General features: G+C 29.1%; 1 protein-coding gene across 2 annotated transcripts; it reads right to left on the bottom strand.

Moving 5' to 3' along the window:
• Positions 1-3,020: 3,020 nt before the first annotated feature.
• Positions 3,021-5,716, bottom strand: LOC137823154 (probable mediator of RNA polymerase II transcription subunit 26c). 2 transcript variants are annotated; one of them, XM_068628301.1, is made up of 9 exons: positions 4,661-5,716; positions 4,490-4,558; positions 4,331-4,413; positions 4,153-4,220; positions 3,987-4,039; positions 3,859-3,892; positions 3,637-3,767; positions 3,434-3,518; positions 3,021-3,331 (listed from the first exon to the last, which is right to left on the bottom strand). In XM_068628301.1, exons 1-9 carry the CDS (start codon positions 5,078-5,080, stop codon positions 3,213-3,215), a joined length of 1,062 nt encoding a protein of 353 aa, XP_068484402.1. In that variant the 5' UTR covers positions 5,081-5,716; the 3' UTR covers positions 3,021-3,212. The 2 variants fall into 2 exon arrangements, with proteins under 2 accessions (XP_068484402.1, XP_068484401.1); XM_068628300.1 differs by having other exon boundaries at positions 3,981-4,039; positions 4,661-5,659.
• Positions 5,717-14,525: the final 8,809 nt, after the last annotated feature.

Genomic DNA, 14,525 nt, shown 5'->3' with positions numbered 1-14,525 from the left:
TTTAAAATATTGTTTTTTTATCATAACTATAATTATTAATATTTTTTTAGTTTTAGAATACAATAAAATATGACTAATAATAAAGATTGAAAAAGATTTTAATAGTTGAAGAGTAATGAAAATACTCTATTAGTAATTTTAATAGCCATCAAAAAGATTATTTGAGTAAAGAATATACAATAGGTTAGTCAGATACATGAACTCAAAAAATATTTAAATGTATTTTATAGCAATAATCTATCTAATAGAACTTGATTTATTGGCCAAAATGTAATCTATTAAAATAGATAAATAAATATAAATTATTATGTACCTTACCTCTTTTTCTTATCTCTTCTTCTACATTACATAATATTATTATTTGTGTTAAGTTAAGAAAGAGAATAACTATGAACAAAAATTTTTAAAATAATTTCAAATACGTAATTATGTTAATTATTGAGATTGTGTTGTACTCTCTAATCAGAAGAAATATGATTGTACAAGTGAAGTATGTTTTAATAAGATACATGTTAACAAAATTATTGTTTGAACTATCAATCCTTCTTTATGTTTTTTTCCTGTTTTTCACATATATTAAATTTAAAATTAATATACATACTATATAAAATAATATAATTATTAGAACAATTAACTTACGTGGTGACATAGGAACATTGACGTTGTTTTCCTTAGTATGATATAAAGCTATTGAAAAGCATGTAATCTACTTACAATACTTGCTTAACTTTTATTCCAACCCTTCGCTAAATAATTCCTTTATTCTATTTTTTTAAGCCATTTTATTCTTTGTAACCACTGTATAGTTATTTAAATTGCAAATATTATATATAACTGTACAATTAAATAAAGATCAATTTACACTTCTTATTATATATATATATATAATAAATTGAACATATTTTTAAGAATTAATATTTAATAAGAGTATTTTTTAATTTTTTACCTCTACATCTTTTTTCCCTTTTATTTTTTTATATTTTTAAATATTGAATTTTATTTACTTTCTATTATTTTTATCTTCATTTCTTAATATTTTTTCTTAATCAAACTTTAGTTGTTCGAAAGAGTATATTACATGTACTTTAAAGGTGTTAATTAGGTTTTAATGCAATTTTAAATGAATAATATTTGTGTTAACATTGTATTTCTTATGTCTTCTAAAGAAAATAGCATTTATTATAAACTTACTTTTTACTATTATCATATGAAGAGATAATTTTTGAAAAAAAAATTCTTATAGTTACTATTTTATCCTTTAACTTATGTACTTGTATTGAGACAAAACTGCTCTATGAGCATGTTTCCTTCTATTCTTCCTTCTTCTTCCATTCGTCCTTCTTGTGTTCAGTATTTGACCTTTGATTCCGAGTGGAGAATGTACCTGTAAAAATTCCAACGTTCAGATGAAATAAATAATATAATAACGACATATTTTTCTTGATTATTGAGCTTTTTTTATAGGATTTTGATAGACCTTATCACTCTTGGACCACAATTAATATGTGCACAAAGATTAACATTGACAGTATCTAATTTTCTGTACAAATTATCTTACATCCATTTATATTAATCTTAACTCATTTTTTTTATAAAGGCACGGTCCATACCAGATACTGATCTATCCTATTGGTACAACCTAAAATTATATTGACATTAGAAATTACACAGCAACTATGATCATAGTGAGACAATTACCTTATAATACAAAATAGAAAGTAGTTTTTTTTTTTAAGTTGCTAAATTTATTAATGAGTTTTAAAATATCCTACCTTCCTATAGGACTAGTTGTGACTTCAGAACATGGTATCATTAAATATTCATTACCTGAAAAATTATTCGCAGTCATTGAACATGACAAAGTGGAAAACATATCATCCTTCGTTAATGTGTGATTTTTCAAAATCAAAAGCAATGTTATTAGTGGGCTGGGACAATCATGTCATACAATACAAGCTTTAGAAACCTCAATTCATAGAGTGAACTTTTCACAAGACATTCACCTAAAATGAATCAGTAAAATATGGAATGAATTGGTCGGTTTTAAAATAACTAAATTCACCAACTTCCAATTCCGTAAAGCCAAACATTTAACTAAATGTTGCAATATTTTTTCTGTATTGTATCTAAAAGAAATTTTTAGATTACATAATTTAAAAGAGATTTTTAACTGTATAATTGAATAAATTTTGAAATAGCGCTATCTAATAGAATATTTTCAACATATGAAATTGGCATAGCGGTGTAATGTGCTCATAACGCCCAAAAGTGACGGCGTACTGAAAAGGCACACAAGACATTTTTTGGTGAAAGTGTGAAATATTAAATGCAGTAAATGATTTATTTGTCATACAAATTACCTACCACCGAACATAGCTCCACACCAAATTCAACTTTCCGAGTAAAAGTGCAAAATCTGATGGAATAAAATGAAAGTACCAGGAAGCCGAATTAGTGTGACACAAGGAACATGTTACGTAACTTGTATGGCTAATAAGTGCCTAACTCTGTATAGCTTAACAAACAATAGGCCGTTAGAAGAATTTTCTATGACAGAAGTACCCCGTAACGCAAGACTTTTTTGTCCATTTGTGGTGTTTCAATTATTAGACAAAGGTCGTAAATGGCTTGCTGCACCAAATAAAACTCATTTTTTACGGCAAAGGATTGGAATGATTAAGCAGGTTGTGAAGGTGTCAACACCCAAGACCCCATCATTAATCCAGCGAACTAATTCCCACCCACCCAGAGCAAAAGCATATACTGTTATCACTTCTTGACTTCCCGTTTGTTGTTTTTCTTCAAGAGAAAATTGCATTTAATGGGAGTAGTAAACCATCCCTTAAACCTAATGTACCAGAATTCAAACTTCACCCTCAAAAACGATGTTTTGTAACTAAGGAAAGCCTCTTTTAGCCCCCTACCCCCCGTACCATCCCTATCTTGTTTCCTGAAATCACGTGCTCCTCCACAAACCGACAAACGTGGGTTCGATGTGTACCCCTTTCAAGAAAAAAATATATTGAGGAGTTCTTTTCTTCGGTTATTATTGACTTAAATAAAAACCACAGGAAAAAAAAAGTTTATGAGCGGAGGAAAAATCCACAGGATGATGAACAGGGTTTGGGACTTATCCGGCACCGCCACAAGGCTGTGTTTTTTTACACGCAAAATGGCACCACCAACAATGGATACAACATGCTTCATTATCATCACCAGTGCCTTCCCTGAGAACCACCACCACCTTTGTTCTTCCCAAAGAAGGCATTCTTGGGTTTTGACTTTGGTAACTCGTTGATATCCATAACCTGAATCGTTCTTTGCCTTTTGGCTATACACCGCACAAACACACCAAATTACACGTCGGTTATATAGAGAGAGATAAAGAAATATCACAGCATGAAAATAAAAATTATAGAGACGAAAATTCCACCATTTTCAGCCTCTTTGTAGTTCTCTTGAAGCCGCCTTCTGGCTGAAGCAAGCCTCTCCGCGTCAAAACTGCTGTCTCTTTGTCTCTGCAACCATTCAACACTATGTCAGGACCACTTAAGATCCCTTTTACCTTAACAGATAAACCCACCACCGCATTCATATTTTAGAGACACCAAAATGGTTGAGAAATCATATCCATACGTTTTGAGAAGCGGAAGCAGGGGTTGAAATTGACGGTGCTGGCGTCGGTTTTGGCCGAGGTTCACTGCGGGGAATTACTTTCGGTTTGTGTTCTGCTTCGGAGTTGTTACGGTCAGACCCTGAGCTACCATCTGCGTCAGCATATAGACCATATCAATCAGATGTAAACTACAGTATCCAAAAAGATTTGAATCAGATGCCAATATGCTATACTATACTAACTGTGTGGATTTGGCGAGTATGCAAAATCAGGAATCTGCAAAAGGAATAGAAGAAGAATGAATATTATTAGCTCGACTTTCCAAGGAAAAAAAAAAGCACTACGCGAAAAAGATTTCTTTGACCTCAACCTGATGATGATGCCCATTTTGGGTGGTTTTCTGCACAGGCGAGTCTCCATCAGCTGCCAATACCCCACCAACATCATCATTAATTATCATTAATAATTTCACATGACCTTTAGAAAATCCCCAACATTAACATAATAATTAATAATTAATCAATAATCAAGATTACCCATCAGAGTGTCCCTTCCTCCCTGTGGTTTCAGCTTCACCCACTCATCCACAATTTCCTTCCACTTCCTGCAAATAACAAAAAAGATGAATCAAGTCAATCAGTTGAAACTCTTGCAATACGACAACATTAATTTCCGCGAAAAAAGTGAAACGATTTTTATATCTCCTCCCAAAACCTGACAAGCAGCTTCACCAATCGACGAACGTCGTTTGAAGGATGCTTCCGTAACCGATTCACGTGCCTCCCGATGTCAGTTTCCTACAGGAATAAAAAATCAAACACCGTTAAGTCATAAAAAAACTTCAAAAAAACTTCTCAAAGAAAATGAACTTACCTTCAAAGCCTGGAATGTAATATCCATGTCCGCGAGGCTTTGCAGCAACTCCACCAAGGAATCTTCAGACTACAAAGGAGAAAGAAAACAAGCCAAATTAAAAGAAAACATTAATTAAACTTGTAATCTCAACATGAAAAAACACTCGTTGAATTGAACAATTAGCAATACCTGATCAGGCTCTTCGAGTTGCTCTTTAATCTCTAGAATCTTCTTCTGTTCGTCGTCGAACAGACCACCGTAAGGATCCAAATCCTCGCCGCCGTCATCGTTTTCCAGAGACTGCGGCGTGGCGGGGGAATTGGCGGCTTCGGCGGCACGGCGTCGGTGAGGCTGCCGCACGGGGCTAGGGCTAGGGCTGTTCTGCTTCGTGATTTGGTGGCCGTTGGTCCTGAGGAGGTGGCCGTCGTCACAATTGCGGCACCGCGGAGGCGCGGCCGTGGCGGAGTAGAGGCTTTCCACGATGGAGTCGCGGCGGCGCTTCAATTCCGCGGCGCAGTCCGCGGAGGCGACGGCGATTGCGGCGTCGATGAACATCCACACGTCGACGCCCGAGGTGTCCAATATGGATCGGAAATCGTCCAAATCCATATCCGAGGCGAGCGCGTGGAGGAAAGCAAAGAGGTTGGGGAAAAGCGATCGATCAGAGATTGAATATATAAGATGAGCTGAAGAAGAATTTGTTGGGTTTGTCTCTGAAAGGCTAATGAGCACAGAAAAAGAATCTGGGAAGATTCCTAGTTCTGTTGGTTAGGCTTTGGGAGCAACTATAGGTTAGGTTCTAATGTAAGAACATCAAGGGATCTATATTACTGTAAAGGGAAACGGCAAAGGGTAGATCGAAACGACGAGGGAGCAGTAGTGATTAAAACAACGTAGATCTGAGGTATGGGTATGGAGATTGATCGATTAAGGGTTGGAAGTTGAGGATAATGGAGAAGAGGATAGTACAGAGAGGATGAGGATTGACGATGGACGATTGAGGATATTCGAGAAGAAAAACCCAACCCTTGATTAATATAATTGATTTGATTTGATTTGGTTTTGAGATGTTAATTCAGATTTGGAAGGTCGTGTACAGAACAAGTATGGTAATGGTATTGGTATGGTATGGCCACAGGGTGTATACCTGTGGGTTACCAATACCATTATACCAAACTCTTTCAATTGTCTTTCGTTTCCTGCCAAACTCTTTTTTATTATGTTTTTTTTTTGTTGCTGTGGGCTAAGGGAGATGAACGACGGACTAAAACACAAACATTTTGAATTATTTGCTTCTCACCACTTTGGCCCACGTCCCCATCGCTAAAATTTAAATGATGAAACATTTAAAGAATGGTGGTAAAATGGATTATATATTATTTCATAATATGTCCTTTTATAAAAATATAATTTAGTGTCTAATGCGTTCTTATATGGAAACAAATTAATTTTATCTAAGATGAATGTTAAAATAAAATTAATATTTGTAATTGATGGTATTTAAACTTAAATAGTAAGCACATGATAATATGTCACAATATAAAAACTCATATTATTTACTCTTCTTGATATACTTTCCTTATTTTCTTTGTATTTCATTTTTTAATGTGATAAAACATAGATAAACTAAAGATGTAAAAAAATGAGAAAAAAATTAATGTTATTTAGAGTAACTCTACAAAATATGAAGAATAGAAGAAGATATATTCTAACATAATAACAACACACAATTCTTAGAAAACAATTAAATTCTTTTATAAAAATCATCGTAAAGTTGTTATCTTAAAGAACTTTTAGTCTTGTAAGAGTTAATAAAGTTTTGTTTATATCCAATACATTGTTTTCTTAGTTTTTTTATTTAACATTATTATGTTTGTGATGAAAAGTAACAACTAAAGAATCATTGTAAAAGATAGAAACAACTTAGTATAAAAAAAATATTTGGTATTCGCAATCTTAGGGATATTGCAAGGGTTTGTTAAGAATGATATTATATATTCGCGTAAGCTATAAATGAAAGAAAATAATATTTGTTTGTATTATATTTTGATTATAGTGAACACATTTAACATTGTTTAAGGATACCTATATGTAGTCAAACACTTGAAGTGAATAAGTATAAAAGTAATTTCTTTTGTTCTTCTCTCATCTGTATAGGCGATTTATCTAGTTAAATTTGTATACTTAAGTTTTATGAACTTCATTCAACCTTTTTTTTTAAATTAATATATTATTTCAACATATTTAACCTATAAAGGAAAATTATGTGAGATTAGATGGAAATGCATATTGCTTTTGAAAATTGATTTGTTAGGTTGTCCCTTTAACTCATTTAACTTTAATTATCACGAATGTAGTTGGATTTTAACATTTTAATGAATTAAATCATTGCAATGATATTCTTTTTATGTTTTTGTTCTAACTAACATCAAGTTTCTTCCACTTATGCGTTGGATTATTTTTCAGCAAAACTTTATTTTTTTCCATACATTTCCTCCATCTCTATCCATATATCTTTAGCACTTTTGCAAGATAAAATTTTCGTACAAGTATACATAGTTAATGTAGAGAGAATGATATGCTTCACCCTTGCATCAAACCATGTTTTTTCCCTTAATCCAAGAATCCACAGGTTTTTCCTCTTGCACATTGTTAGTCATAATAGTATTATAATCCTTACAATCAATTTAACCTATAAAACATATTTAGCATAGCCATTCACAAATTTTCATGATGTTTGTTCTGAATATCTTTCAAAAAACAACTTTTAGACCAATTGTTAGAAAACAATGAGACATAGCTAAACCAGGAGGGGTGTGAATTGGTTTTAAAAGCTTTTCAAAAAAGATTTACCCTTTTTTCAAGTTCTTTGAAAAAATGGTGCAATTAATTTGAAAATCAATATTAATAAAATATTGGTAAACAACAAGATAGAGAAAGAGAAAGATTGCACATAAGAAATTATACTGGTTATGATAAAACCAATCTTATATCCAATCTCAGTTAATAATTGGAATTCACTATCTTTGAATGTTTATACAAACACTCATCACAATCAAACAAACACAAGACAACAAGCAATGCAATATATACTGTTACTCAATAGAATATGTTTTACCCTCGAAACACTCTAAGAGAATATCACTAATCAACTTTTGATCAAACAAAAGGGTATATACAATAGAAACACTCCTATAACTAAAAAAAAAGAGATTGTGTCAAATTTTCAGAGCAAAAGCAAACCAGAAGATAATTTCAGCATGAGAACACAACCTTGAATTAGTAAACTTGTTAGCACTCTTTGACAATTGAAAAAAACTCAAATGATCATAATGAATTCACTTTTCATATTTGTATTAATGTTTAAAAGAATGAAATTAGTGTTCTATTTATAAAGTTCATAAAATACTAATTCAAAATTGATTTAAATGTATTTAATCGATTATTTTAAGTTAGTAATTGATTATTTTTACTAAAATTTGAAAAACTATTAAATTTTTTTATTTATTAGCAGATTACAACACTTTCTATTTTAATTGATTATGACACTTGTTAATCAATTATGCAAAAATTTAATCGATCAATATTTTAAAACATTTAAAAACACATAATTTTGCTCCGTGTTTTAAACGATTAATTCCTAATTGGTTATATTGTGAAACATCTCAATAACAAGTTAGTCAATTATTTAAATATTAATCAATTAACATAGTTACAAAATCTTTTTCACATGTAATAAAAACTAAAATACTCATTATATTTTTAACATCAACCTCTTTAAACATTATCATTAAAATATTCGACTTGAGGTTTCGCATTCTCTTCAAGTCCAACAAATACTTTTAGTGAGCATTTCCATTTAACTATATAGATTGTTTTAAAAAATAAAGTTGAAATTGAATGACAATCAATTGATTTTCTTATTCAATATTATAAAATGTTATGAAATTCTCGTTTTTATATTTTTTTTTTCTTTATTAAACTGGTTTTTAATAATTTGTATTATTTGTTGATACATTCATATTTTTGTAAGAGGATGCTGGAATAAATATACTTGATAATTTGTTTGGGTGAAAAAAATTTAACGAGTAATTTAATTTTATATTGAATTAAATGTATTAAAATTGGGATTGGTTCTCTTAGGAACCTAAATTTTAGAGTATAACTAATCTCATTGTCAACCAAACCTAGGAACTCCATAGTAATCACTAGCTCTAGTATAAGCTTATGTTAGAGATGCGTTCAAGCTTATATTACTAAGAATCCTTCTTAATTAGCTTAGATTACTAATAAACAGCAATGGTTATATGGAAAAGGTGCAAAGTGGCATGAAGAAGGCTAAGAACATCCTTCAGGACCATCTAATTTCCTCGTTTCAATTACAAGCCAGTTTTTTTTAGTCGCATCATACTTCCTTCTTCAAAAAAAGTTTTAACGGTCTATGCTTAAAAAATATTTGAGATTATAGTCTAAAAGTCTATTGAAATCTAAAATTAAAAAATTAATTCAAATTACATGATTTAAATTATTCTAAATATATTTTGAATTTTTCAAATTCATAATCTAAAATATATTTTTAAGTTATATAACCCGAAAATGTATTATAGATTTAAATTATATAATCTAATTTAGAATAAATTTTTAGATTCTATCACCCAAAATATATTTATGAATTTGAAAAATATTCCTTATAATCTAAAAATCTAAAGTATGGACATTTTTACATTTCCAACGTCCAATGAAAATCAAGGAAGAAACTATGAATATGCAAAGAGAAATCCCAACTTCCAATAAACCAATCTAAAGAAAGTAGCAAGATGGCCCAATAGAAATTTGGGCCCTAATTGTGTGTCTGCATAAGACGGAGCAAGACCATTCCACGTTGACTCTTTCTTCCTACACCTCCATACCTTCTTGTGTCATCCCATACTAAATGTGAAAATACCATTTTATTCTTGGCAGTTTCTTCCTGCACCCCTACATTTTTCTTCCTGCACCCCCACAATGTAATGCAAAGACAATAATATCCCTACTATTTTTTAAAAACCCCAAAATACACATAAAATCCACACTACTCTTTCTTCTTCCGGACAATGCAATTCGGTAATTTTACGGAATGGGAAATCCACATTTATTTTTTTGCATTCTGGATTGAAAAATCCATAAATATTCCATATTGATGAATCCGGTAATCTTCTAGATCCATCAATCCGTAACAAAAATTAGACTTCTGGATTCAGCAATCCGGAAATCAACAAGTTGCTTTCGAAACAAGGTGAAGGTCAGTTTTGGGATTTACAAAATTGTGGGGGTGCAGGAAGAAGAAGCCTTTATTCTTTTTTTGTCACCTCCTTGGATTTGAAATGATAAGCCTATATTCTGGATTACATTTTATGAGATTTGAAATAATAAATCTCATATTTAGAAAAAATTTCAAATTATGTAATCCGAAAGCTAATAACACATCTGAAAAAAGGCTTACGAATTACATAATCCGAAAGCTAATCTTATGTATAGAAAATACTTTCAGATTATGTAATATGGAAGCTAATCACAAAATGTTTCCAGATTACATAATCCGGAAGCGAATTCTAGATCTAGAAAAAGACTTTTAGATTATGTAATTCATAATATTGAAAAGGGTATTTTTGGAATACGAAAAACATATGGGGGTGGCACAAGAAGGTATGGAGGTGCAGGAAGAAGCAGCCTTCCACGCTCTGAGATATTATTGCTACAAAGACCATAATATGCCTGTGGCTTGGTAGCTTGAATAATAATTTGGCAGTTTCTTCCTGCACCCCACAATTTTTATAAATTCTGAAACTGACCTTCATCTTTTATTTGAAATTGGAATCTTGGAGTGTGCTACGGATTCATCAATCTAGGAGTGAATCATGTTGCTTTCCATATGAGAGGGTGTTTCGGAAGTAAAATTTGCATAAATTGTTGATTTCTGGATTGCTGAATCTGGAAGCCTAATTTCTATTATGAATTGGTGGATTCGGAATGATTATTTTGAATTATGGATTGGCAGATCCAGAATGCATATTTTTTAACACTACCATTCATGTACTGTCGGAAGCACCAATCTGGAAAGTTACCGAAAACACCAATCCAGGAGGTTATTGGATGCGCCAATCCGAAATTTTACCAAAAGTGCCAATCCGAAATTTTACCGGATTTTATAATCTAGAATGCAAAAAATAAATGTATATTTTTTATATAGGGACAGTTTTATCTTTGCACAATATTATGAGGTGCAGGAAAAAAAATGTGAAGGTGCAGGAAGAAATTGTAACAATTTTCTTGACCTAACTACCAACTCAGGAATTTAAATAAATACAGAATTTAAGTTATTTAATGTTCTACTTAAATAAAAATTTAAAATAAATCAAATTCTTAAATTATTTAAAATTATAAATAAATAAAAATCCTAAATCATTCAACATCATACATAAACAAAATATAAAATAAATAAAATTATTAAATTAATCAAAATTTTAAATAAATTTAAATTTAAAATATTTAATATTCCACTTAAATAAAATCTGCAATAAATAAAATCTTTAGATTATTAAAATTTCTAAATAAAAATATATCCTAAATTATTTAATGTCATTCCTAAATAAAAATGTAAAATAAATAAAATTCTTAAATTATTCAAAAATATTAAATAAATACAAATACAAAACTATTTAATATCTAACTTAAATAAAAAGTTGAAATAAATAAATTATTTAAATTTTTAAATAAATAGAAATTCTAAATTATTTAATGTTCTACTTAATAAAGATGTGAAATAAATAAAATTTATAAATTATTAAAAATCTTAAATAAATAAAAAACCTAAATTATTTAGTATGCTATTTAAATAAAAATATGGAATAAATAAAATTTCTAAATTATTTAAAATAAAAAATAAATTCAAACCTTAAATTATTTAATGTACTACTTAATTAAAAATTTAACAAAAATAAATTCATAGATTATTCAAAATTCCAATATAAATAGAAAATTTAAATTATTCAATATCATATAAGTAAAAAAAGTATGCTAAATAAATACAAGGTTTAGTCACTATTGGCCCAAATTATTTTTGAAAAATTTAATTTCATCCCACTTTTTTTTAAAAATAATTTGATCCCAAAGTTTTTTAAAATATTTAATTTTGTCACAATGTAATTCAATATGCACGAACAACAAACATTGAGGTAAATTTGTTATATTGATAATAATATAATAGAAGGGGAATTGCACTGAATTTTTATAATATTTAATGTTTAATTATATTGTGTGTTTTTTTTTAATTATTATTATGATTATTACTAATTTATAGATTTTTATTTTATTTTATTGAAAATATAGAAAGTTTTGTATAGTGTTAAATAATGATTTGTTGAGTTACAAAGAAGTTAAATATGTTGACTCTTTTGTAATTATTGGAATTCATTTCAGTAGGGGATAATATAAATTTATGATAGTATTTACCTTTTTATAAATAAATGTTTTTTTTAAATTGATTTCAAACACAAGTCAATAGTATGTTAAAACTTAAAAATTTTAAACTGATTTTACCTTGTTCCAGATGAGTCCTAAAAATCAAATTAAATAAATTGATATAAAAAATAAATATATTGATTAATGAAACCAAAAAACATACATGTTAGTTTGTTTGAAAAATTTATTATAATTATTATTATTACTTATATTATTTATTATTATCCTAATATTATATAATAGTAAATTTGTATATATATACATATATTATACATGTTATTTATTATTATTATTTTAAATCCTTCTATAATTTATCAAACCAAATTTATATAATAAATATATTATATTTTTAAAATAATAAAAATCCTAGTTATTGCTACAAAGACCAAAATGTGCCTATAGCTTAGGTAGCTTGAAAAACAATTTTCAGGACCTAACTACCAACTCAGGTATATATCTTTTACATGATATTTACACATAAATTAAACTCAGTTTTAATTCTCAAGATTAAAAATCCAGTCTTCAAAATGTAGTCAATTGAGTTATTCTAATATTTTGTAGACGAAACTAATATATTAGAATTTAATTATAATATAAGTTTTTCAACTATTTGCTACTTTTTAATTAGTTTACATCTTTTTCAATAGAGTTTTTTAATTGGATATTATGGAACATAAAAGTATAGATAGGGTGTCTTGAAAAAAATTTCAAGGAGTAAATCCATTATTACTGCTTCATCCTAATTCTCTTCTCTTTCCGTTATGATATTGCGTAACTCTTCTTTCAAACTCTTGTCATTCAATGTGTCCTCTGAATCTTTATACTCTCAGTAAGTAACTTCACTTAAAACCTTATAATTCACACTGGGACTTCCCCTTTAGCTAATATGATGAGTACAAGATATGGTTTTTTTCCTCCTCTATATTTTGCTTTATTACAAATTCCTTTTGCATGTTTGTCTCAATTTTTGAGTACATATTTTGCTAAATTTAGCATTTCTATGTGTAGAAGTATCTTGGGTTTCTTAACACATTGACAATAAAAAGTGAAGACTCAGAAGACACGTACAAAAGCTTTGTATTGGATGAAGAAAAGCTTTGTATTGGATGAAGAAATTGAAAGAAGAGTTAATGTCATAACTTAATAGAATTATGCAGCACTAATAATGTAATAATGGATACTCTGAAAAAATCTACAGAAAGATACCAAGACAACAATACTTGAAGCAATGAAACAATTGAGTCATTTAACTCCTTGATAGTAGAAGAAAGTCCTATGTTGCAATCTACTTAAAAAAAATACAACACAATTATTTAGAGGTTTATCCTCATCAATCCATAAAATCCATTTCTGTCAATTATATATCTTATTTACAAGAACTCAAAAAAAAATATGAGCGCATACAAATATTCTAAAAGAGTCAAAAATCAATCTAAACAAGCATGCGGTCCATGACAAAGTCTAATTTTCTTTCCGGAATTATGTGTCAAGTAGTTAAAGTGAATCGCAGAATTCTTATCTAATATGGCATTGATCAGTACACAAATAAATATGCTCTTATATGAAAATTTACCAAGAACTAAAGAAGGTGTTATTAAGGAAATAATGATTATCAAATTATACACAACAATTATTGTACGCAATCGCAACTATTGTACGCAATTATATTCCATTAATTTGATAATCATACCGATGTTTACTCCAAATATTGTACACAGGTTTGCATGACTGCAAGTTCACCAGTCCTAAATGACTACGGTTTGCTTGCTTCAAATATTGTTGTCTTGAGAGTATCCATTATTACTGGTGCTTCAGCATAATTCTCTTCTCTTCGACAATAACATTGCATAACTCTTTTTTCAAATTCTCTACATCCAACACAATGCTCTCGTCATTCAATGTGTCCTTTGAATCTTCACTTTTTACTCTCAGTAAGTAACTTTACTTAAAACAAAAACATCTTATTGGATGAAGAAACTTTGAAAGAAGAGTTAATGCCATAACTTAATAGAATTATACTGAAGTAATAATGGATATTCTGAAAAATTCTACACAAAAATATCTAAGACAACAATATTTGGAGCAATTGAAACAAACAGATTTATGAGTCATTTAACTCATTTAACTGTTTGATAGTAGAAGAAAGTCACTACATTAATAAGTTAGCTTTCGAATTAAAAGAAAATTGACAATGTGGTTCCGTGGAGATAGTTCAAACTTCAAGATGCTGTTGCCAATAAAAAAAAACTAACAACTGAAAATTACATGAAAGAACTAATGACAAGCCTGCACTTAAAGAAAGAAAGAATCAGAATTATATATAAAAAATATCAAATTATATGAAAAATAAAATCAAGAACATATACAAAATAAAAAAAGATGTGGACTATATTAGTCAAACCCGTTAACAAATTATTAAAACTGAAAAAGATAGAAACATGTAAATAACTAAACAGAAAAATAATAAGCAAAAGAACCAGAAATCGAAAATGGATTTAACTAGAAAAAACTGTAAACAATTTTAACTAGAAAAACTGAAAATGGTAAAACCTAA

The sequence above is a fragment of the Phaseolus vulgaris genome, chromosome 9 (assembly GCF_000499845.2).
Source record: "Phaseolus vulgaris cultivar G19833 chromosome 9, P. vulgaris v2.0, whole genome shotgun sequence".
NCBI classification, from domain to species: domain Eukaryota; kingdom Viridiplantae; phylum Streptophyta; class Magnoliopsida; order Fabales; family Fabaceae; genus Phaseolus; species Phaseolus vulgaris.
Note: the sequence above shows the minus strand (reverse complement) of the source record. Positions and strands in the feature narration are given on the sequence as shown.